Source organism: Perca fluviatilis, chromosome 16, assembly GCF_010015445.1.
Source record: "Perca fluviatilis chromosome 16, GENO_Pfluv_1.0, whole genome shotgun sequence".
NCBI lineage: Eukaryota > Metazoa > Chordata > Actinopteri > Perciformes > Percidae > Perca > Perca fluviatilis.
In genome coordinates this window covers 4535878-4561384 of record NC_053127.1, presented here as the reverse complement: position 1 = coordinate 4561384, position 25507 = coordinate 4535878, and the positions used below count along the sequence as shown (strand labels likewise).

General features: G+C 41.6%; 2 protein-coding genes across 3 annotated transcripts in view; one reads left to right on the top strand and one right to left on the bottom strand.

Moving 5' to 3' along the window:
* LOC120544555 (E3 ubiquitin-protein ligase Siah2-like) overlaps positions 1-25507 on the top strand; it is a gene marked incomplete at its 3' end in the record, with an annotated part of 540100 nt that overhangs the window by 260488 nt on the left and 254105 nt on the right.
* LOC120544549 (polyunsaturated fatty acid lipoxygenase ALOX15B-like) lies at positions 1119-8351 on the bottom strand. Of its 2 annotated transcripts, none has more exons than XM_039778412.1 (14): positions 8166-8351; positions 6627-6819; positions 6381-6462; positions 5973-6095; positions 5770-5873; positions 4886-5052; positions 4577-4720; positions 4012-4215; positions 3741-3827; positions 3479-3648; positions 3120-3241; positions 2881-2981; positions 1562-1732; positions 1119-1356 (listed from the first exon to the last, which is right to left on the bottom strand). In XM_039778412.1, exons 1-14 carry the CDS (start codon positions 8301-8303, stop codon positions 1177-1179), a joined length of 1986 nt encoding a protein of 661 aa, XP_039634346.1. In that variant the 5' UTR covers positions 8304-8351; the 3' UTR covers positions 1119-1176. The 2 variants fall into 2 exon arrangements, with proteins under 2 accessions (XP_039634346.1, XP_039634347.1); XM_039778413.1 differs by having other exon boundaries at positions 1184-1334.

Genomic DNA, 25507 nt, shown 5'->3' with positions numbered 1-25507 from the left:
CTGCCTGTATAATAATGTGATAAATACATGGCCTTTGGCTTAAATGTATTCTTAGTCAACTTTGTCATTGTGCACATCACAACTACAGCAACGAAATGTAAATTTAGTTAGCGTCTAACCAGAAGATTATAGTGATTATATATGCTACAGTCTGTAGAGCATGCAAGGTATGAAATGCTATATAAATAAATATCCAGGCCGTCCTGTGGTGGCAAATTTTATTTTAACCATTATTGATTAATGATTATAACCATTTGCTTAAAGATTGTTTTAAACCTCCACAAAAATGCTGTTCCTTCCTCTTAGACTCTTAAAGGCCAGAGAGGGACAGCAGCAGCCATGAACTATTAGCCTAGTGGTTTTTAAGAAACTCTAGCTTCTCATTTTGTTTAACTTTTTAGCTGACAAAGTAGAGAAGCCATGTTTCCTTCTGCCTCCTGAGATAAAGGGTTGTTTAGGCTAATGAAAAGAACAGGAGCAGAGGGGAAGGTAAGGATGGGTTGACTTCTAATGATGTCCTATTTTCAACTCTGACCAGGCTAAAAGATAAAGTTAGAGGGGTGGCTTGAGAGAGGGTTTTGACTATATGATGATGTGATGTTTAGATTTTAGTTTAGTAATGCTCATTCAGTTGTACTGCATGTACCTTTGAATCTGTATTCTCATATTTTGCAAAATATAATAAATGCTCAAAGACCAGACTTTGGTTTAAAATCTCAAATAGTCTTTATTCGTTTTCATTTTTATCATTGATATTTGTTTACTCTGATGCTTCATAGAAAACTTCCACCACAGTCCTGCTGCCCAAGAAGACCGAGAAGCCCGCCAAGTAGTAAACACCCGGAACCGGCTTCAACCAAACCAGCAACAACGGCTCTTTTAAGAGCCACACATCCAACTTAAGAGAAATCCTTATTCACCATTTGTCTATCGTGAATGTAATTGTGTTTTTCGTGTGTGCGGTAAGTGAGCCTTTCAATCAATTTGTAGATCACATTTGACAAACTTATCTTAAAAATACGTATTTAACAAGTTACTGTACACATCTCCCACTCTTCCCAAGTCAAAAGTCACACAACCAGAGCTCATTATTTAACATTCCATATTTATTTAATATATTTTGTTAACATGAAGCCGAATTTGGCCAACAGCTGATGAGGTCACACCTTCTGATATTTAAATTGCCACACTGTTTTCTAGCTTTTTTGGATCCATGTATGTGTATGGGACCTCCAGCCTCTCGTTTCTGGCTTTGATGTCCGCACTTAACACTTCAAGCTCTCCGTGAAAAGCCTTGATCAGCTTGCAGGGAATCTTCTCACTGAAATGGTCCTCTGGGTATTGGCCAAGAGGGACCTAATGACAAATGATATTTAAAAAAAAAAAAAACAGTTTAGAAATGTTTGAACTTAAACTATTGGCAATATAATGCCCAGTTATAGTGAGCATGATTTCTCTGTGGCTCCACCAGGGTATCTTGCCCTAATGACTGACCTACTTTTTACAACCTGAACATAAAAAGGTGATTTATATAATATTTTATAAAATCTCAGGCACTTACGAAGTCAGACGACTGCTTGCTGAGTAGCCACATGGAGGCCATTCCCTGAGCTGTTGTGTTGACGCTAGGGAACGTTTCCAGCATCGTGGCCTCGCCAGTTTTCCCCTTTGTGGTTGGTGGAGGAAGTTGCAGAGAGATGGGAGTGTTGGGCATCCAGCCACCATAGTCATACTGCAATGAATTAATGGACAGATTACTGCTTAATACTCTTTGAAGTCACGCCATATCAGTCAGGTTCACCACTTGATGGTCCACACTGATTCATGGTCCCCAGAGGATAGATCCTAATGACTTTGGTGATCCCCTGACCTTTTACTCAGCACCACCATGAGGTTAACATTTGTAGTTTAACTTTATTTGCTAGATTGTCATTAAATCTAGTTCATTCATATTGGAATCAGTTTGGTAATCTTCTGGCTTTTCATCCAGCTCCATCATAACATTATATTTGTCCAATATTTATGACCAAATACCTGCAAAACTGACATTTCCATCCATTTCCGCTGTTCTTTGTTTTGGGCCAATTCATGTCTGCATGTTAATAATGTTAACTAAGATTGTGATCTTGGTAAACAAATACTAAAAGTCAGCATGTTAGCGTTTTCATTGTGCGTATTTTAGCATGTGTTGCATTTAGTGTAAAACATCACTGTGACTAAGTGCAGCCTCACAGACCTGTTAGCATGGCTGTAGAATGTTAGTGATGGTTCGGAGTAATTTCACCCTAGGGTCCTTTACACCATGACCTGGAGCCAAACAACCCTCCCCCCACACAAGCATTTTTCACCTGGATCGAACATTGGTTGAGCTCTCTCAAAAAGAGATAAATATATTTATCAATTTAATGATTAAATAAGGTAGTGTCTCCAAACTTACCTCAATTGTAACTTGTCTGCTAGTTGTACTACAGCACTTACTTTTAAAAAAGTAAGTTAAAATAGATCTTTTTACAAACTTTCCAATCCATCGTTTTATGAGTACAGAACCTATTTGTCACTGGCTACTGTAGAAGTTTGGTATCATTTCGGGTATTATTAGCGGGGTCATTTACAAGATACAAACGTGGATCCATTAGTGCCTGCACTAAGCTAACCAGCTGGTAACGCCAGCTCGACCAACATAACAATGGAAAAAAGCTTATAGGGGGTAGTTTGGCTCGAGGTCATGGTGCAAAGGACGCTAGGGTGAAATTACTCCGAACCATCACTTTAATGTCTTCCATTTTCTTCAGTTCAGAAAGAAACTGAAACACCTCATGAACCCATTCCACGAAAATAGCAACATTATAATTCATCATTGGGGTAAATTAAAGGCTTCACCTGTCCAGTATTCACAGCTGAGTGCTGTCCTGAGCAAGTGAAGATCACCATGGTGACAAACTTGACCATCTCAACCACGGTGGTCAAGCTCTGTGGAATTCCTGAGAATCAGAGGGAATGAACTGACTCAAAGACATCACGATGAATAGTTGAGTTATGTTTGCATTATAATTTATAAATGTGCACATAAAGCATCATTTATCACCAGAATGAGCTTTTAAAAAAAAAATAAAGTTCACCTGTGCTCGTTTGGGAAAGAAATCCATGCTCAAAAATGTCTGAAATCCACTTCTGCAGTTCAGAGTCTTTCTGGACCTCAGCGTCGTTCTTGTAGTAGAAGCTGAGCACTCCCTGCACAAACCTTTGAGGAATGTGGATAGGTGAAACAAAAAAAAAAAAACATTCCTAGTCGATATGCATTGCTATAAATTTTTTTGATTAGTAGTTAATACCTTTAGATTATAGACCGGAAACTCTACAAATGTTGGCTGACTCAATTATTCATGAGAAATTGAATTGAGTTACATAACAAAAAGCTTGCTACTGAAGAGGGCATGATTTGGGCTCCTTCCTTCCAATATGGGGACACCTGTACTACCTTTGAATGATATCCCAAAGCTTGAGTCCATCATCCCTGTAGTAGAAGTTCGGCAGAGCCTCCACACCACGCTCAGCGATGTCCTCTGGGATGCAGAGGGAGCTGTAAGTCACTGAGGACAGTGATCTCTCCAGGATTGTCATCATACCCTCTCCACCAGAAGCTGCAAACTAGATATCAGTCAGATAAGGAATGTAGTTAGAGACAAATACTGTAAATGACATTGAAAAATAAGTTAGTGAGCTTCTTGGTATTTACATACCTCTGTAAAAACTCCAGTATCAGATATTAGAAGATTTCGAGCTAAGTAGTTGATCTGCAGAGTGTAGCGAGTGTGGGGTATAAGGAGCTGAGGGAAAGAGCGAACTCTGTTAGTAACACTATGTTAACAAACTCTGAAATCTTGATGCTTCCTTTCCATTTAGCAGTGAGAAATGCTTGCAGACAAACATGATTCATCAACTTTGGAAGATAAAAAAAACAAGTTGATAAAACTACAACTCCGGTAAGTTGAGTATTCAGCCTTCAGTTACCTTGTACAGTGGATGCACCATTGGCACATTACGCAGCAGTGCCACTGCAAACACTTCAGCCAGCAGATGAGTGCGCATCAGGTGAACATTGAGTTGATGCGCACTGAAATCTGCACTTCTCACAAAAATCTTGGCTATCAACCAGTCGTACTCAGAATCAGTAGGAAAGAAGATGGGGTTGTCATCTGCTGGAGTCTGCTTCAGCTGCACGAGAAGGAAGGGGGATGTGGTTTGTTCAATCCATTTGATCCATTTCCAGTACTGGTTAATAATGTTGAAAAACGTTCTGTAATTGTTGAAGGTCATTGCCCATTTACTATAGGTTTCATCTGCTATTCAGTTAGTTGATCCCTTAAGAGGAAATTTTCATTGAATCCCAGGTCAGAGCACAGGATCAGTTGAGCCTCAATCATCAGTTATTTAATGGCTAACTTCTTAGGTCTTTGACAAAAGGAAAGGAGGAAGTAGGCCGTCTGGCAAGTGCAATGAAAATACTTTAAATATAGCTTTTAAAGGCAACATACATACAGCTTCACTATAAACTACATTTGAGTGCTAATCTCACCTGAATAGCAATTGGCATCAGTTTATCATCAGGTGTTGTGTGGAGTAGGATGAGAGGAGCCATCAAGTACTGCTTCTTCCCATTGACGGTGTTTGCTTTCACTCCATCCAACAGCTTGTAATCACACAGGAATATGTTGCCGTTCTGTTTGAAAGTTTAGTGAGAATGAGAAACTATTTGACTCCCATGCATACAGTGTGGCTATTACATACACTAAGCAAACATTCAACATACAATTCCTCATTGAACATGTCGGGGCAGAACAAGATAGTTTCAAATACTAAGGTCACTAAAGATTAGGATATTCACCTCCATTTCATTTCTCAAGCTACCCTGACCATGACGGAAGACCATGTCGTCAGTGACAGGAAAGTTATCGGGCAGAGCTGAACAACGTCTGATCAACATGGGGTTGATTCCATTTAGATACTGGTAGCCAAAAAGAGCGTCCTCCTTCCAATGTTCCTGGACATAGTCTGGAAAATGAACAGAGTTAAACTTGACTGAATTCAAAACTGTTAGAAAATCTTACTCTGCCACTATTCAGTCCCTCCAGAAAAATGAGATTATGCGATCACATAATTCAACGCATAATCAGCCAAAGTCCACATATTTATGCGGGGGCCGCATTTTTTTTCCCAAATACACTGCACTTTCGCCGCATAATTTGCCGCTTTCTGTGCAAAATATGCGGGGCTTGCATGATTTCATAATCCCTGCATTTTTGTTGCTTTTTAAGAAAACGTGCCGCATAATCACGGATTTTTGCTCGCAACAATCTCAACAAAACTCTGCATTTTTCTGGAAGGACTGACTTATCAGCTTAGGTGTGCCCTGCATGTGAAACTGAAACAAAAGCATAAAATTAGGAAACCCTTACATGGTCAGACACATTTACTTCTGTCACTTTTGAGACAATTACAGAAGCCAATAAACTATTTAGTATTCAGTAGGTTTTTTTGGGAGGAATGCAGTCAAATATCAGAGAAAATACAGTTAGGCGTAGCACAAAATTCTGGGCCCTGTAGAAAGGCATTTTCTATGGGCCCCTCCCCACATCCACAGCCTTCTTTTTGGGCCCTCCTCACATGAGGGCCCTGGGTAGTCATTCCCCATTTATCCAGCAGTCCGACACCCCTGTGTACTACTATGAATACAGTATCAAGTATTTCATGAAACGTCCATGATAGTACCTGATATGTCAGTCCGTTTGCAGCAGAACACCCGATTGATATCATCAATGTTTGTCCAGTTCTCCTTGCAATCAGCCAGACCCTTAAGTTGCAGTTCAGCCAACCTAGAAAATAAAAGTAGAGCAACTTCGTTATACTGCATTAAATCACATTGATAGTCAGGTACATAGTAACACAGATTTGACAGAATTTGAGGACCTCACCCGGTGGCTGCAGTGTAGAAAAACTCTGTCTTCTTAGTAAAGGAGAAGCGGACCTCACAAGGCAAAGAAAGAGGGTCCGTTGCCTTCATGCAGTGGGGTATTCCCTCTGCATACACATCCCAGCTGGAATAAATATAGAAGAGCAGAGAGGTGAGGAACTTTGGACTACATACCAGTGGAACTGCCATTTATCTAATGTGCTGTCCTTGACATGTATTTATTTATGCAATATTACAGCATATGTTATAGTACAATTCATTTAAATAAACCCTGGCAGGTGTAACAACATCATATTGTGGTTCATTTATCATTTTGTGCCATGAATGTATATTAACCAAAGGTGGAGGAGGTTTGGAGGCATGTTAGTTCGAGTGCATGAAATAAAAATGTGTTGTTCTGAGCTCTCACCAATAGTCCTTCTCTCTTTGATCCAGTTCCTTCTGCCGACACAACCTGCCAAAATAATTGTCGTCTTCGAAGACTCTCAGAGCTTGGAGAAAGAACCACAACAGATTGAATTTGTTTATACTGTATAATATGTTGAAATTAATTTACTCCAGCCTCCTCATAGACCAGCTTGCAGAACGTGTCTTCATTTTATGTCTTCTGTGGTCAGTGAACAGCGTACAGAACGCCAAGCTAATTCCCACAAACCTGTTCCCTCTCGGAAGAGGTGCACCTCGCTGTCAGTGATCCAGCGGTAGATGGGAAAGTTGTAGGTAGCTCCCTCAGGAGATTTCACTACTACCTTGGTGGGGAACCAAGTGTCTTCAGGGAACAGTGGGAGACACTGTTTGTCCAGCTCTATCAGGACCAGCTTTCCAATGGAGACAGGGCAGGATATCAACTGGAGTAATAAAATAACACATTACATTTTTTACAACATACAATACAACTTAAAAAAAATTGCAAGAATCATGCAACTTCATCAAATCTGCTGAACTGCTTTAAGTGCTACCGTGACAACTTCAGCCATGCTTTAGTTTGTTAGAATCATTGCCCGTTTCTTGTCTTTGCCTTACTAACTCTCATGTCAATTCAGACACTGAACTTTGCCACTCCATGCTGCTCTGTATTACCTGCTCATTCCATTCACCTGGCCTACATTTAATTAAATCAAATGTAAAAGGGTGGAGAAAAATCAAACTTGTGCAATTGATCGCCGTATTTGATGTGAATAAAATCAGGGTGCGAACTACGGGGGAGATAGGCTCCCCTTAACACATGGGCTCCCCTGAAAACTGTTGTGAAATTTTGGGAGTCTTTAAAAATATTGACAATGTGTCATTTTGACGTGCAATTTTCAGTTTTGTGTAATGTGATCATCGTGGATTATTATGTGTAAAACTGAAAAAATATCATTCATGCATGTCAGAGATTTTAACCTAATTCACTTCAAGAAAGAACTATGCATGCTATTCTTGTTATGAGCATCAAGGCGCGGTGGCGCAAATTCAACTCATGTTTAGTACATGTTAACTCAAAGATTCATAACATAAACGTTGGAGGCCATTAATGGGCTCAAAGTCCTTGAAATCCATTCTGCAGTAAGCATCATATAGCCATGGCAAAAAGAAAACAAGGCAGTTTAATTCATTTTGGTTTTACTAAGAAACTGTGTAGCGATGACGTTAATAGCACGACTAATTCACCGGTTGCAAGCCCTGTTAGTTAGCACACCTCCCCCCGGGGTGACAACGCAAGGAGAAGCTGAAGAAATAATGTCCTCTCTGGCTGAAGATGATCCTAACCCTTCTCGCTCCTCTCTCCCGTTAAATTGGAACAGCCAGCAGTGGAGAGACTGGAAGAGCCCGTATACATGGCTGTTAAGGATGGAAGCTGGGGTGCGTCGCTATGGTCTAATTGAACGGAGGAGTTCCGGTACTCTTCGGTAGCCTCAGTAACTTTAACCGTTGTTCATGTGAAATCTCAAAGACAGCCTGATGCTTTGTTTATAGACTATTTGTGGCTGGCTGTTTGACCCATCTACTCCTGTCGATAAAGTATAATAGGGTAAATCCTGTAGTGCATACACTCATGCATCTTTGTAAGTCATTGTAAGTCGCAAGCGTACGACCCCCCACGTGGAAAAAAGGCCACGGTATAGTTCGAACACTGAATAAAACACCATATAGGCAACCTTGAGAAATCATGTAATACATTTAAGCGGAGAGAGGGATATTTCAGACTCACTGTTCCACTGGTGGGGGGTAGAGTCCGTTTGACGCGTTCGCTCTCCCCATCTGTTCCCACCAGCTTAATGAAAACATCGTTAAAAGTGGCGGCACCGACGAGCTTGCCGGTGGATACGGTCACTTCATAATTCACCATTCTCACTCCGGAAAGCAGCAGACGTCTGGTGGGAGAGATCAACTAATGACCACTGGTACGTGTGTGTTTCCTCTGCTCTCTTGTGTCCTGATCCAGGTACCACCCCTTTCATCTGACAGGTCAGGCACACCTGCAGCGCTTCAGCAATCAGGGCTACTGACATTTGGTGCGTTCATGCCACCTGGGAATATCGGGGACCGCCCCCGTGGTTAGGTTGTTTTTCCGACTGGCAGCGTTCACATGGTCGGGATGCGTGTTCTTCTTCTTCTGTTATATTGGCGTTTGGCATAACACTTGGCTTACTAACTGCCAACGGCGGTGCCACCAGCGTAGCCCAGAGCCTCAGAGGCCTGCTAGCTACTATTCGTATTATTCTGGCTTGCGCTTACCTTCAGGTTCAACCCAGGATTTTCTGTACTACGAAGGTGGATTAGTTGTTATCGGGTTCAATCGCCGTGGTAACTCATGCGGAACACCTAACCTGGTAGGGAGCAGGTTAAGTTGGAGATCAGAGATCAACCGGTGTAAAAGCACCGCCTACTGACCAATCAATACTCGATTGATAACGGCGTCACCGTTCTTAAAGAAGATCAGGCGGAGCTCGGTGTGAGGGAGAGAGAGAGAGAGAGAGAGAGAGAGAGAGAGAGAGAGATGCGCTCATAAAAGTTAAAACATTTAGAGACCGACAACGCCGTTAACACTCCCTGATTGGTATTTTTATGAAATATGTATATTATAATGGGAGGGAACTACATATCGGCTTCTTGAGCCGTGTGTCGCCAATGCACACATCGGTTTGAATTATGTTTTTATATTTTATTTGCTCTCACGGTCGCTTCCCACTGCCAGGGTTGCAACTGCAATAATAGGCTAAAGCAACGACAGTTTATGGAAAGCACAAGTGTAATTATGGTCACATCTTGGTCCTGACTGATGAGGAAGTGATATTAATAAGCGTTGTGATTTAAACATCTACAGCGTCGGCTATTTTTTTTTTTTTCCTCACTTTCCTTCCTGTTTTAGGAAGCAGCGACTGTGTTGCATTTTCCCTGTAAAACCGAGTCTGTGTTCTTCATATTTATGGAGAATTATAATTTGCTCTTCTTATATAACATGCGGCTCTGGTAGATGTTTGCGATTGGTCGTGGTGCGCAAACACCGCCTCTTTTAAGTGAACGTGCGCGCCGCTGGATTGGGAAACCCTGAGTTGACTGAACTAGTTGATAACCAGCGTCGTAGTACAGGTTATGCGGGACCGCGGTTGTTAGGTTAGGTGAAGCCGGATTACTGAAAGAAATCGCTGCTAGTCGGAAAAACAACGTAACCACGGGGGCGGTCCCCGATATTCCCAGGTGGCATGAACGCACCAAATGTCAGTAGCCCTGATTGCTGAAGCGCTGCAGGTGTGCCTGACCTGTCAGATGAAAGGGGTGGTACCTGGATCAGGACACAAGAGAGCAGAGGAAACACACACGTACCAGTGGTCATTAGTGTTTTCTCCCCACCAGGAGTCTGCTGCTTTCCGGAGTGAGAATGGTGAATTATGAAGTGACCGTATCCACCGGCAAGCTCGTCGGTGCCGCCACTTTTAACGATGTTTTCATTAAGCTGGTGGGAACAGATGGGGAGAGCGAACGCGTCAAACGGACTCTACCCCCCACCAGTGGAACAGTGAGTCTGAAATATCCCTCTCTCCGCTTAAATGTATTACATGATTTCTCAAGGTTGCCTATATGGTGTTTTATTCAGTGTAAGAACTATACCGTGGCCTTTTTTCCACGTGGGGGGTCGTACGCTTGCGACTTACAATGACTTACAAAGATGTATGAGTGTATGCACTACAGGATTTACCCTATTATACTTTATCGACAGGAGTAGATGGGTCAAACAGCCAGCCACAAATAAATAGTCTATAAACAAAGCATCAGGCTGTCTTTGAGATTTCACATGAACAACGGTTAAAGTTACTGAGGCTACCGAAGAGTACCGAACTCCTCCGTTCAATTAGACCATAGCGACGCACCCCAGCTTCCATCCTTAACAAACAGCCATGTATACGGGCTCTTCCAGTCTCTCCGCTGCTGGCTGTTCCAATTTAACGGGAGAGAGGAGCGAGAAGGGTTAGGATCATCTTCAGCCAGAGAGGACATTATTTCTTCAGCTTCTCCTTGCGTTGTCACCCCGGGGGGAGGTGTGCTAACTAACAGGGCTTGCAACCGGTGAATTAGTCGTGCTATTAACGTCATCGCTACACAATTTCTTAGTAAAACCAAAATGAATTAAACTGCCTTGTTTTCTTTTTGCCATGGCTATATGATACTTACTGCAGGATGGATTTCAAGGACTTTGAGCCCATTAATGGCCTCCAACGTTTATGTTTTTTTTTATGAATCTTTGAGTTAACATGTACTAAACATGAGTTGAATTTGCGCCACCGCGCCTTGATGCTCATAACAAGAATAGCATGTATAGTTCTTTGCGCTTGAAGTGAATAGTTAAAATCTCTTACATACGCATGAATATTTTCGTTTTACAACATAATAATCCAACATATACATTACACAAAACTGAAAACGTACACGTCAAAATACACATTGTTAAATATTTTAGAGACTCCCAAAATTTCACAAAACGTTTTCAGGGCCGTGTTAAGGGAGTATCTCCCCGTAGTTCGGCACCCTTTTTATTCCCCCCAACCAAATACGGCGATCAATTGCACAAGTTTGATTTTTCTCCCCCCCCTTTACATTTGATTTAATTAAATGTAGGCCAGGTGAATGGAATGAGCAGGTAATACAGAGCAGCATGGAGTGGCAAAGTTCAGTGTCTGAATTGACATGAGTTAGTAAGGCAAAGACAAGAAACGGGCAATGATTCTAACAAACTAAAGCATGGCTGAAGTTGTTACGGTAGCACTTAAAGCAGTTCAGCAGATTTGATGAAGTTGCATGATTCTTGCAATTTTTTTTAAGTTGTATTGTATGTTGTAAAAATGTAATGTGTTATTTTATTACTCCAGTTGATATCCTGCGCCCTATCTCCATTGGAAAGCTGGTCCTGATAGAGCTGGACAAACAGTGTCTCCCAACTGTTCCCTGAAGACACTTGGTTCCCCACCAAGGTAGTAGTGAAATCTCCTGAGGGAGATACCTACAACTTTCCCGTCTACCGCTGGATCACTGACAGCGAGGTGCACCTCTTCCGAGAGGGAACAGGTTTGTGGGAATTAGCTTTGCGTTCTGTACGCTGTTCACTGACCACAGAAGACATAAAATGAAGACACGTTCTACAAGCCGGTCTGAGGAGGCTGGAGTAAATTAATTTCAACATATTATACTGTATATACAGTATAAACAAATTCAATCTGTTGTGGTTCTTTCTCCAAGCTCTGAGAGTCTTCGAAGACGACAATTATTTTGGCAGGTTGTGTCGGCAGAAGGAACTGGATCAAAGAGAGAAGGACTATTGGTGAGAGCTCAGAACAACACATTTTTATTTCATGCACTCGAACTAACATGCCTCCAAACCTCCTCCACCTTTGGTTAATACATTCATGGCACACAATGATAAATGAACCACAATATGATGTTACACCTGCCAGGGTTTATTTAAATGCATTTTACTGTAACATAGGCTGCAAAATTGCAATATTGCATAAATAAATACATGTCAAGGACAGCACATTAGATAAATGGCAGTTCCACTGGTATGTAGTCCAAAGTTCCTCACCTCTCTGCTCTTCTATATTTATTCCAGCTGGGATGTGTATGCAGAGGGAATACCCCACTGCATGAAGGCAACGGACCCTCTTTCTTTGCCTTGTGAGGTCCGCTTCTCCTTTACTAAGAAGACAGAGTTTTTCTACACTGCAGCCACCGGGTGAGGTCCTCAAATTCTGTCAAATCTGTGTTACTATGTACCTGACTATCTATGTGATTTAAGGCAGTATAATGAAGTTGCTCTACTTTTATTTTCTAGGTTGACGAACTTCAACTTAAGGGTCTGGCTGATTGCAAGGAGAACTGGACAAACATTGATGATATCAATCGGGTGTTCTGCTGCAAACGGACTGACATATCAGGTACTATCATGGTCGTTTCATGAAATACTTGATACTGTATTCATAGTAGTACACAGGGGTGTCGGACTGCTGGAAAATGGGGAATGACTACCCAGGGCCCTCATGTGAGGAGGGCCCAAAAAGATGGCTGTGGATGTGGGGAGGGGCCCATAGAAAATGCCTTTCTACAGGGCCCAGAATTTTGTGCTACGCCTAACTGTATTTTCTCTGATATTTGACTGCATTCCTCCCTAAGAAGAAACTACTGAATACTAGTTTATTGGCTTCTGTAATTGTCTCAAAAGTGACAGAAGTAAATGTGTCTGACCATGTAAGGGTTTCCTAATTTTATGCTTTGTTGTGTTTCAGTTTCGCATGCAGGGGACAACTAAGCTGATAAGTCAGTCCTTCCAGAAAAATGCAGAGTTTTGTTGAGATTGTTGCGGGCAAAAATCCTTGATTATGCAGCACGTTTTCTTAAAAAGCAACAAAAATGCAGGGATTATGAAATCATGCAAGCCCCGCATATTTTGCACAGAAAGCGGCGAAAGTGCAGCGTATTTGGAAAAAATGCGGCCCCCGCATAAATATGTGGACTTTAGCTGATTATGCGTTGAATCATGCGATCGCATAATCTCATTTTTCTGGAGGGACTGAATAGTGGCAGAGTAAGATTTTCTAACCGTTTTGAATTCAGTTAAGTTTAACTCTGTTCATTTTCCAGACTATGTCCAGGAACATTGGAAGGAGGACGCCTTTGGCTGCTACTGCAGTATCTAAATGGAATCAACCCCATGTTGATCAGACGTTGTTCAGCTCTGCCGGATAACTTTCCTGTCACTGACGACATGGTCTTCCGTCATGGTCAGGGTAGCTTGAGAAATGAAATGGAGGTGAATATCCTAATCTTTAGTGACCTTAGTATTTGAAACAATCTTGTTCTGCCCCGACATGTTCAATGAGGAATTGCATTTTGAATGTTTGCTTAGTGTATGTAATAGCCACACTGTATGCATGTGAGTCAAATAGTTTCTCATCCTCACTAAACTTTCAAACAGAAGGGCAACATATTCCTGTGTGACTACAAGCTTTTGGATGGAGTGAAAGCAAACACCGTCAATGGGAAGAAGCAGTACTTGATGGCTCCTCTCATCCTACTCCACACAACACCTGATGATAAACTGATGCCAATTGCTATTCAGGTGAGATTAGCACTCAAATGTAGTTTATAGTGAAGCATTAGGTTAGGGAGTAATCCTTCGTCCAGGACTGACAGCCATGCACTACTATACTGTACATGTCATATACAGGGTAGACAGAACTGCCTTTAGTAAAATTACACAAATGGAGTGCAAACATACTGCATATGAATGGTCTAGAGAAAGCTATATTTAAAGTATTTTCATTGCAATTGCCAGACAGCCTACTTCCTCCTTTCCTTTTGTCAAAGACCTAAGAAGTTAGCAGTTAAATAATTGACTGAGGATCAACTGATCCTGTGCTCTGACCTGGGATTCAATGAAAATTAATTTCCTCTTAAGGGATCAACTAACTGAATAGCAGATGAAACCTATAGTAAATGGGCAATAACTTTCAACAATTACAGCACATTCTTCAACATTATCAACCAGTACTGGAAATGGATTGAATAAACTACATCCCTGTTCCTTCTCGTGCAGCTGAAGCAGACTCCAGCAGATGACAACCCCATCTTCTTTCCTACTGATTCTGAGTACGACTGGTTGATAGCCAAGATTTTTGTGAGAAGTGCAGATTTCAGTGCGCATCAACTCAATGTTCACCTGATGCGCACTCATCTGCTGGCTGAAGTGTTTGCAGTGTCACTGCTGCGTAATGTGCCAATGGTGCATCCACTGTACAAGGTAACTGAAGGCTGAATACTCAACTTACTGTAGTTGTAGTTTTATAAACTTGTTTTTTTATCTTCCAAAGTTGATGAATCATGTTTGTCTGCAAGCATTTCTCACTGCTAAATGGAAAAGAAGCATCAAGATTTCGGAGTTTGTTAACATAGTGTTACTAACAGAGTTCCCTCTTTCCCTCAGCTCCTTATACCCCACACTCGCTACACTCTGCAGATCAACTACTTAGCTCGAAATCTTCTAATATCTGATACTGGAGTTTTTACAGAGGTATGTAAATACCAAGAAGCTCACCAACTTATTTTTCAATGTCATTTACAGTATTTGTCTCTAACTACATTCCTTATCTGACTGATATCTAGTTTGCAGCTTCTGGTGGAGAGGGTATGATGACAATCCTGGAGAGATCACTGTCCTCAGTGACTTACAGCTCCCTCTGCATCCCAGAGGACATCGCTGAGCGTGGTGTGGAGGCTCTGCCGAACTTCTACTACAGGGATGATGGACTCAAGCTTTGGGATATCATTCAAAGGTAGTACAGGTGTCCCCATATTGGAAGAAAGGAGCCCAAATCATGCCCTCTTCAGTAGCTAGCTTTTTGTTCTTATGTAACTCAATTCAATTTCTCATGAATAATTTTGAGTCAGCCAACATTTGTAGAGTTTCCTGTCTATAATCTAAAGGTATTAACTACTAATCAAAAAAATTTATAGCAATGCATATCAACTAGGAATCTGTTTTTATATTTCACCCATCTACATTCCTCCAAGGTTTGTGCAGGGAGTGCTCAGCTTCTACTACAAGAATGATGCTGAGGTCCAGAAAGACTCTGAACTGCAGAAGTGGATTTCAGACATTTTTGAGCATGGATTTCTTTCCCAAACAGGCACAGGTGAGCTTTTTTTTTATAAGCTCATTCTGGTGATAAATGATGCTTTATGTGCACATTTATAAATTATAATGCAAACATAACTCAACTATTCATCGTGATGTCTTTGAGTCAGTTTATTGGTTCTGATTCTCAGGAATTTCACAGAGCTTTACCACCGTGGTTGAGATGGTCAAGTTTGTCACCATGGTGATCTTCACTTGCTCAGGACAGCACTCAGCTGTGAATACTGGACAGGTGAAGCCTTTAATTTACCCCAATGATGAATTATAATGTTGCTATTTTCGTGGAATGGGTTCATGAGGTGTTTCAGTTTCTTTCTGAACTGAAGAAAGATGGAAGACATTAAAGTGATGGTTCGGAGTAATTTAAACCTAGCGTCCTTTGCACCATGACCTCGAGCCAAACTACCCCTATAAGCTTTTTTCCATTGTTATGTTGGGGTCGAAGCATGCTACCAGCTGGTTAGCTTAGTGCGCGGGCACTAATGGATCCACGTTTGTGTCTTGTAAATCCCCGTAATCACTAAAACACGAAATATACCAAACTTCTACAGTAGCCAGTGACAAATAGGTTCTGTAATCACAAAACGATGGATTGAAAAGTTTGTAAAAGATCTATTTTAACTTACTTTTTAAAAGGAAGTGCTGTAGTACAACTAGCAGACAAGTTACAATTGAGGTAAGTTTGGAGACACTACCTTATTTAATCATTAAATTGATAGATATATTTATCTCTTTTTGAGAGAGCTCAACCAATGTTCATCCAGGTGAAAAATGCTTGTGTGGGGGGGGGTTGTTTGGCTCCAGGTCATGGTGTAAAGGACCCTAGGGTGAAATTGCTCCAAACCATCACTTTAACATTCTACAGCCATGCTAACAGGTCTGTGAGGCTGCACTTAGTCACAGTGATGTTTTTACACTAAATGCAACACATGCTAAAATAATGCTTAAAAAAATTTTTTTAATAATAATATCTCCCCCCCACAAAAAACAACCACCCTGCTCCTTCTCGTCCCACAGGGGTCCCCTTCTCTCCGGTTTTAAGGCCCCCACCCAAATCTGACCTGCGCGGTAACAGAGTTAAAATATTATATAAATCACCTTTTTTGTTCAGGTTGTAAAAGTAGGTCAGTCATTAGGGCAAGATACCCTGGTGGAGCCACAAAGAAATCATGCTCACTATAACTGGGCATTATATTGCCAATAGTTTAAGTTCAAACATTTCTAAACTGTATTTTTTTTTTTTAAATATATCATTTGTCATTAGGTCCCTCTTGGCCAATACCCAGAGGACCATTTCAGTGAGAAGATTCCTTGCAAGCTGATCAAGGCTTTTCACGGAGAGCTTGAAGTGTTAAGTGCGGACATCAAAGCCAGAAACGAGAGGCTGGAGGTCCCATACACATACATGGATCCAAAAAAGCTAGAAAACAGTGTGGCAATTTAAATATCAGAAGGTGTGACCTCATCAGCTGTTGGCCAAATTTGGCTTCATGTTAACAAAAGAAATATTAAATAAATATGGAATGTTAAATAATGAGCTCTGGTTGTGTGACTTTTGACTTGGGAAAAGTGGGAGATGTGTACAGTAACTTGTTAAATACGTATTTTTAAGATAAGTTTGTAAAATGTGATCTACAAATTGATTGAAAGGCTCACTTACCGCACACGAAAAACACTGAATTACATTCACGATAGACAAATGGTAAATAAGGATTTCTCTTTAGTTGGATGTGTGTGGCTCTTAAAAGAGCAGTTGTTGCTGGTTTGGATGAAGCCGGTTCCGGGTGTTTACTTCTTGGCGGGCTTCTCTGTCTTCTTGGGCAGCACGACTGCCTGGATATTTATTTATATAGCATTTCATACCTTGCATGCTCTACAGACTGTAGCGTATATAACCACTATAATCTTCTAGTTAGACGCTAACTAAATTTACATTTCGTTGCTGTAGTTGTGATGTGCACAATGACAAAGTTGACTAAGAATACATTTAAGCCAAAGGCCAGGTATATAAGGTCCATGTATTTATCACATTATACAGGCAGACAAACCAAACTAGAAAAAGACTTTGTCGAACAGAATTCGGATTATTTTTTTAACCAAATTAATTTACAAGGGAATCTATTTTAATCGGCAGACCAGAAACTCCTGTTCTGAGGGAAAATGACACAATGGAGTCTGGTTCAGCTCACCGTGATGTTACCTCACTGCTGCCATCTTGTGTTGAACAGTGATTTCATTACAGCAACAATGAACCTCTGTGAAACCTAGATAGATATCATTTTTAAAACTAATTGTATCAGTGATAATATAAAGTGCCGTCTGTATCCTGAAAACGAGACTAAAGGAGGCAGGTCGCTGCGCCAAACTCCAGAGAAATAATGCTTGATTTAGAAAATCTCTGAAACAAGTCAGAATATCGGAGAATATACGCTACTTTGTCAGGAGGTATGACTGCAGAAAGATTATTAGAATACAATAATATGGCACTAGCTAATGCTAGCCATCTTGTGTTCAGTTTAATACAAGTTACTTCATTACAGCAACATTGAACCTTGGACTGGATCACAAAGATGTCAGTTATAATTTTAATTTTTTGACATACTTGATATTATGATAAATGCAAACTAAAAGTCAGGTACATGAAGCTCTAAATATTTAAAAGCATAAAACTAAACTACAGAGGCAGGACCACATGAAATATCGTTAAAATATATCTATAAATGACCAAAATTGAAGAAAAACGCTTTGTTCTGAAAAACTATAATACGGGAACAATGTGGCCTACTGCGCAAGGGTCAGACTGTAACAGAGTGAAGCGGCAGTTCCCACCGTTATAAATCTCCATTAAAGGTTTTTAACCCCAAAACTACACGACTGGACATGTTCCAGCAGGGTGGTGATTCCTGATTGGGGAGAAATTATTAATAAATTAACAACATCAGCAACCAGGGCTGTAGGCCTGTGTGAAATATAAACAAAGCAGTAACGTGTGTTGAGTTGTTTTGATGCCTGCGCAGTCTGGCTGTGTTGGTGACATGTCTTCTCTGACGTCCGCAGATAAGATGTAAATACAGCCGGTTGGGGACCGTTGACTTCATTCGTTTCATCGACTGAACTGAAAAATTTCCGGAAGAGGCAAGGGGGGAGGAGGAAGCTTTCTCTGCTGAGTTAGCTAAGCTCCCTACCCCTGTATGCTTCGCGTGTGCCTGAAATGGCATCTCAAAGCTCAGTCCCCTACGCTACCAATTTTGGCAAACATTGGGCAAGACTGAAATTCACTGGTGATGGCCCTGCACCAGACTACAGATTACGTTGCTGAACAGTTATTATTCCAGTCCTCCTGGGTGAGTCCCACAGACGTTTACTCATTCATAGCTCTGCCCAACAGGAAAGACTTTGAGTTGGTCTTCTACTATGAAGCTCCCCTCCAACGCTTCCTTGAAGTTGCCTCCGCCAAGTCAAACGATGCAAAATGGCGTGACTGGAGTATTGAGTCTTCTGTGGCTGTAGATGTCATGACAATCGTCGTAAAATTCTGGACGGGCAGAGTCTCCGATCATGACATTGAACTCTATTTAAAACGGTACTGCGACATCATTCAGTCAGTTTACAAGCCTCTCGATAAATTCGGTATATGGTACGGAGTTCACAAATATAAAATCCGCATGCATGTCAACACCTCTGGTCACCTTGTTGATTTGCCAAATTCTATATCCCTGGGTCCATACAATGGCCGAATTATATACACTTGCCAGGTCACCAAGTGCTTTATTTGTCAAGCAACTGACCATCAAGTGAAAGATTGCCTGACTATGAAGTGCTGGCGATGTGGAAGCCTGGGCCACAAAGCCTCCACCTGCCAAAACAACAGTGAACGCTCCCTGTGTGGTGAGAAGGGACATACTTTCTTCAAGTGTCCTAAATCCTTCGTCAATAAAATCAAGGGCCTTTCTCAGCTGGGAAACACCGCCGCTCCTCCCCCCCGCGGTGACTCCCAGCAACAGCCTGGAACACAGCAGAGGCAGCCCGCAGACCAGCAGCCTGGAAGATCGCAACAACAACCAGCGACCCAGCAGTCTGGAGGACCGCTCCAACAACCAGAGACCCAGCAGCCTGAAGTAAACCTGTGACAGCCAGCTACTCTGCAGCCTGGAGGACAGCCACAACAACCATCGTCTCATCATCCTGGAGGACCGAAACATGCTCCAGTGTCCCAGCAGCAGCAGCATCTCACTCAACCCACCTTGCAGACCAGGAGCCCCCCTCCTGAGGTCTCCCTTCAATCAGGTGAGGAGAAAGAGTTGAGCATCAGTGGCATAGTAAGCATGTCTGACGATAGTGACAGTGATGGTGATGAAAATGAGGAAAACGAACAGAGTTATGAAAGTGCCAGTGAGAGTCCTAGTTCAGATTTTAGCTCTACCGGGCTGACAGCCGGTCAGCGAGCCAGCAGCACCCCCGCTGCTGATAACGCTGTCATTGCTTCTGGTGAAAGTAACTCGGGCTCGTTCTCCCCGACACCTGATTTCCCTTCTCCAGAGTTTCAGCATGATCCTCCCTATGAGGAAGTTAAAAAGAAAAAAAAAAGAAATCGTACTATAACATATAAAGAAAACAAACGTCTGGATGATAAACCATCACCATAGGCTTAGCTTTTCCCCAAAAACATCATGTCTAAATCTTTTAGATCTAAGAAATTGAAATATCTTTTAGACACAGATTTTGATATTCTTTGTGCTCAGGAGCTCAGACTGAATACCTATAATGACGTCACTGATGTTTGTAATATGTGGAAAAAAGGACAAAGTGTAATATCTATTGGGGAAAGCAGAGCCAATGGTGTTGGTATTTTTTAACTAACCACCTGAATTTGTATGAACTAGCTTCCGGTGCCAATTTAAACCATGATAAAACAGAGGGAGTTTGGATCGGAGCTGAAAGTAAGAAACGTGACATCAACATTAAAGTAAAGGATGAAATTAAAATCTTAGGTTTGACCATTTGTAATCAAGACTGTAGTGAGAAAAACTGGGAAAATAAACTATGTGAAGTTAAAGAAGAAGTTAAAAAATGGGAAAACAAAAACACCAATTATATATCAAGAGTCAATATTGTTAAAACTTTCAACTTATCCAAACTCCTATTTTTAGCAAATATCTTTCCTCAAGCAAAGAATATGGGGGGTTAGGGGCAGTAGATATGATTATAAAAGTATATATAGCTTTTGTTAAAAATGTGTCAGTTGCCATCTCGAGGAATGCTCTTTGGGTCGGTGATCGCTCCAAGTGGAGGAAAAGAAGAGGGAGAGCAAGACAAGGTCAAGAATATAACCTCATTTATGCTGATTTTATGTATGAATATGAAAATCTTAAAATTGACTGGAATGGCCTCCCAAGTAAAATGATTTAAAAAAAAATGTATGATTATAAATATGATGGGTATATACATTATAAACATTTAACACATAACGAAGGAACCCAGTTCCTGAAATTTTTTAAAAATGAAAACCTTTCAGAGAGCTTTCGCGATATGAGATGGCTGATGTCGGTAAACCGACTCGCTGTTAGAGCTGTTGTTTCTTGTAGTTGTTATGTAAAAACAAAAAAATGTCCCATGATTAATTGCAATGAAGATGAGACAGCAGCATCTATTGATGGACTGTTATAGAGCTAAAGAGGTCTGGGACAAATTAGGAGTGTATGGTGTAAATATTGATCTTTCATATAAGTCTGTGATGTGTGTACTGTATTGTTGACGAATCTCTACCAGAGAAACAAAAGGAACTGTTAAAAATAATCATATGTATTGTATGCATCAAGCTGTGGAAAAACAGTCATAAACAGTGCAGACGTGTGCAAACAAGTGCTCACTGAGATCAGGAGAAGAACAATGGACAGAAAACAACTCCTTCCTTGGGACACTTTGAAGCTATAGACTGTAAACTACAGCACTTTATAAAAGACTCGATATGCACTTTATAAAAGACTCGATATGCACTTTATAAAAGACTCGATATGCACTTTATAAAAGACCCTATATGCACTTTATAAAAGACTCTTTATGCACTTTACAAAAGACTCTATATGCACTTTGACAAACGTTGTCAAAACAACTAATGCAAAACATAGCCCACTGCATACGCCAGAGTGGTACTTGTCACAGTTGTTTTCTGCCATTATATTTAAAAATAGTCAGTTAATAGAGCCTCTCTGTAGCGTTTCCACTTTTATAACTGGCTGGCAGGGGCGGACTTTACCATTAGGCAAAGGTCGGCAATTGCCTTGGGCCCCGAGCTACCTAGGGCCCCCCAAAATGCCCTATTAACTTATGGTTAAGGGTTGTTTTTTTTTTTTTACTTTTCGCAAATTATATATTTCTAAAACTCCATTTGCAAAATGGATCAAATCATTAGTTTGACCAGGCCCCCACCTCACTACATTGACTATTCCATTAAATCACCTAGGTACTGCCATCTGGAAGTGACAAGGCTGTAATGTACTGCGCCAAAAACGGAGAAAAAGTGACAGACAGACCATGGATGTATTGAGACAGACAGAGTGCGTGTGCAGAGTGACAGACAGTGTACAGACTAGAGTAATGAAGCGAAACTACCCAAGCGGGTGCTGAAAAAGGAGGAGAAAAAAAAACGTTTTTAAAAAAAAATTGCCGAAGTTAACAAAGTTCTTCGTGATGCCCGGCGACAATAACAAAACGCTACAACACCATCACACACTGCTGCTAGCGAGGACTACCCGTGCTGCCGACAGAGCAGCCAGGCTGCTCCAGCGATATTGCTGCTAACGTTACATCCTTCACCTTTACAGGATGATGAGGATTTCAACTTCAGGTAAAAAACTTCCAGATAGGTACCGTGGGTGCTCCGAGCTCGAGCACCCACGTACTGCACCCACGTGCAGACTGCCAGTAATAAATGTAACTATAACTAATAACTACTCTGTCTAGCGTGTTTGTGTCATTGATTTAATTTCCCACGGCTGATCGTTACATGTCAGTTAACTTTTCATCCAAATCTGTGTTGTGGTGGCTGTCTGGTTGGTAGCTTATTACGGTTATTATCGGTTATAGGTGTGTGTGTGTGTGTGTGTGTGTGTGTGTGTGTGTGTGTGTGTGTGTGTGTGTTGGTGTGCGCTGTTTCTAGTTTAAATTTTTGTTGTTTTTTTAAAGAGCGTGAGCACCCACGGAACGGCCCTTTGTCCACGTTCACTTTCAGTACAGTGTAATAATGTTGAAGTTATGACGAAAAGACGACAATTCAATAACAACTGAGTAGCTACTAGCAGTATGCAGTGTGTAACTCTTGCTTGCCAGCAGACTGGTCAAAAATCTCACTGCAAAAGGGTGCTCAATAGTGCAGAGAGCCCAGTTCAGAGCAAGGACACAGAATTTATCCTAAAATCAAGAGGGGCAAGATTTACAAGCAGGAATTATTACTCCAAATGAAGAATGGAGAAAAATGATTGGGCTGATCTCCGTGTGTGTGTGTGTGTGTGTTTGTGTGTGTGTGTGTGTGTGTGTGTGTGTGTGTGTGTGTGTGAGTGTCTGTGTGTGAGTGTGTGTGAGTGAGAGTGTCTGTGTGTGAGTGGTGTGTGGAGTGAGAGTGTCGGGTCTGTGTGTGAGTGAGGCTATGTTTACACGGAAACGATTGGTATGGTGACGCAAAAGTGTGTGAAATTCGATGTAGTATGCACTCCAGGTGACTAGGTGGCACTGCCACACAACACCACCAAGACACCCACCCGCGCAGAACATTCATTCTACTTTCTCCTGCTTGAGAGCGAGGCAGTGGCAGAGACTGCAGACCCTCCTCTGACCTTGACCGTGCCCGCTTCTATCTCTTTCTCTCTTCATCCGTAACGTTGTCGCCTGCTCTGGCTCAAATGAACAGCCTACATATCATCGAACTATAACAACCTTATCCACATTGTTGAAATCATTTAAATATTGAGCCATTACATTGAAATTCTAACAGAGCCTATAATTTCTGTATCCTACTCCGAACAACAGCGCTTTTTCGTCTCTCTCCCGCCGCTGTCTTCAGACTTTTGCGTTTTGCCTAAGGCAATAGCGGCGGTGCGGCGTTTTAAGATTTCCACTCTGGAGGGTGGTTTCACTTTTTGCGTTTTAGCCCCAAAAACGCCGTCGCCGATATAAACGAAAGGCACATCCAATAAAATATTTTTTCGTTTTCACCCGAGGGTCATCGTTAACAGGCTGTGTGTGAGTGAGTGTCTGTGTGCGAGTGTCTGTGTGAGTGTCTGTGTGTCTGTGTAGAGGGCCCCATGTCTGTGTTTGCCTTGGGCCCCAAAATGACTAAATCCGCCACATCTTTATTTGATACATGTAGGTCTACTATTTAGTTTTCTTCATGAATGCCCAGTGGATAAGCAATACACACATCTGTTTTTGTAACCGGTGTAACAATAAACAAGTTTTGTGTCTGCAGTAAAAAGGTTGAATGGTATCTACATAGGAGATAATATAATATCATATGAAATAGTGTGAGACAGTATTGTTTCTGGACTGAAACCAGTGCCACAGCTGGCACCACACAGGAACCAGCACCCCAACTGGCACCACACAGGAATGTTGAAGATAAAAAAGTTAAAATCGTGCTTATGTTTTAGCGCAATATACTTTTAGGTAGAAAATGTAACTTAAAATATGTAAACTGCTGTGAGACTGAATGACACTAAAACTGAGTCGAAAAGGATTGTTTAAATACTGATTAAGCCTAATCAGCATTTGACTGCCTCACCCCAAACCTAGCTTCTAAAGAATTAATTAGGTCATGTCTGTTACTTAGCATAAAGGTAGAAGCTCTAGAATACTTCTTGTTTAATCAACTTTGAGATCCCACCGGATCACCTCCAAATCCTGGTCCTCACCTACAAAGCCCTCCACCATCTGGCCCCCTCATACCTCACTGACCTCCTCTCCCCCTACCAACCCTCAGATCCACCTCAGCCGGTCTCCTCTGCATCCACAAGTCCAACCTCCGCAGTTTGGGGACAGAGCCTTCTCCAGGGCAGCTCCCAGGCTCTGGAACTCCCTCCCCCAAGAGATCCGCACCTCTGAGTCCCTCACCATCTTCCTGTCCCGCCTCAAGACCCATCTCTTCACCTCTGCCTATCCCTATTCCTAGCCCCACGCCCCTCCCCTTTTGATCTGTGCATGTATCTTGTTTTGTTTTATTAGGGCCCGAGCACGAAAGTGCGAAGGAACCTATTGTTTTTCGTCAGATTATTATTTTTCCGAGTCCTTTGTCGCATTTTTGAGGGCGTTAGCATGCACGAAAACTCACAAAAATTTGCACACCTGTCACAACTGGTGAAAATTGCAAAGTTCTGTAGTGCTTGGCCTCGGGTGTTGCCAGGGGGCTCCATAGCGCCCCCTAACGTGCGCCTTAATTCCGAAAAAAGTAAGAAGTTAATATACCAACTTTTGAGGGAACATAGGTCTCATCTTGAACTCCATGGAGCTATTTTTAGAAAAAATTACAAAATTCAAAAATTTCCAAAATCTTGGTTTTCGTGCAAAAATCTTCATCATACGAACACTTGTTTGAGGACTTTAGGATGCACGAAAACTCTCAAAATTTTGCAGCCATGTGCAGAATATTAAACTCTTTCATCTGAATACACATTTAGGCCTGTGAGTGGTACGGTTGCTCTATAGCGCCCCCTAATTGGTTTTGGCCCTTGGGCACATTTTTGACGGCCTCAATATATACCAAAAAACTCACAAAAATTGGCGCCCACATAAACACCTGGGGGCTTTGTGAGACTGTACAGCGATTTGGCCGATACCTGTAAGCGGGCTCCATAGCGCCCCCTAATGCGTAGAAGGCCTTAACTTGGACATAGTTGCTCCGATCTTCACCAGATTTAATACCCATATTGCTCTAATCATTGCGGACATATTTCCCATTTACATTCATTAGCTCCGCCCAACCGGAAGGTGGCCATTTTTAATTATGCATTTTTCAGGTGTTTTACATTCTTTCAAACTCGTCCTAGGCCGTGACTTCAATCTTCTTGAATCTTTGCAGGAAGTATCTGTTGACCCTCATAATGAAAAGTTATCTAGAGAATTTTGATAGTTGAAAAAATGCGCAAGTTATAGCAACTTACTGTCTAAACAGGAAGTTGCGTTATCTTGACAACAATTATTCCGATTGCCCCGAAGCTTGACAAGGATGTTCCTCCTGGCCGGTTTAGCAACTGTGCCAAAGTTGTCTGCAATCGGCCATTAGATGGCGCTGTTTTAATTTTTTTTATTTAATCATCAAAATATTGACATATGAGAAGCCTACTTTGTCTAACTACTCCTGGGACGTGAGTCCGATC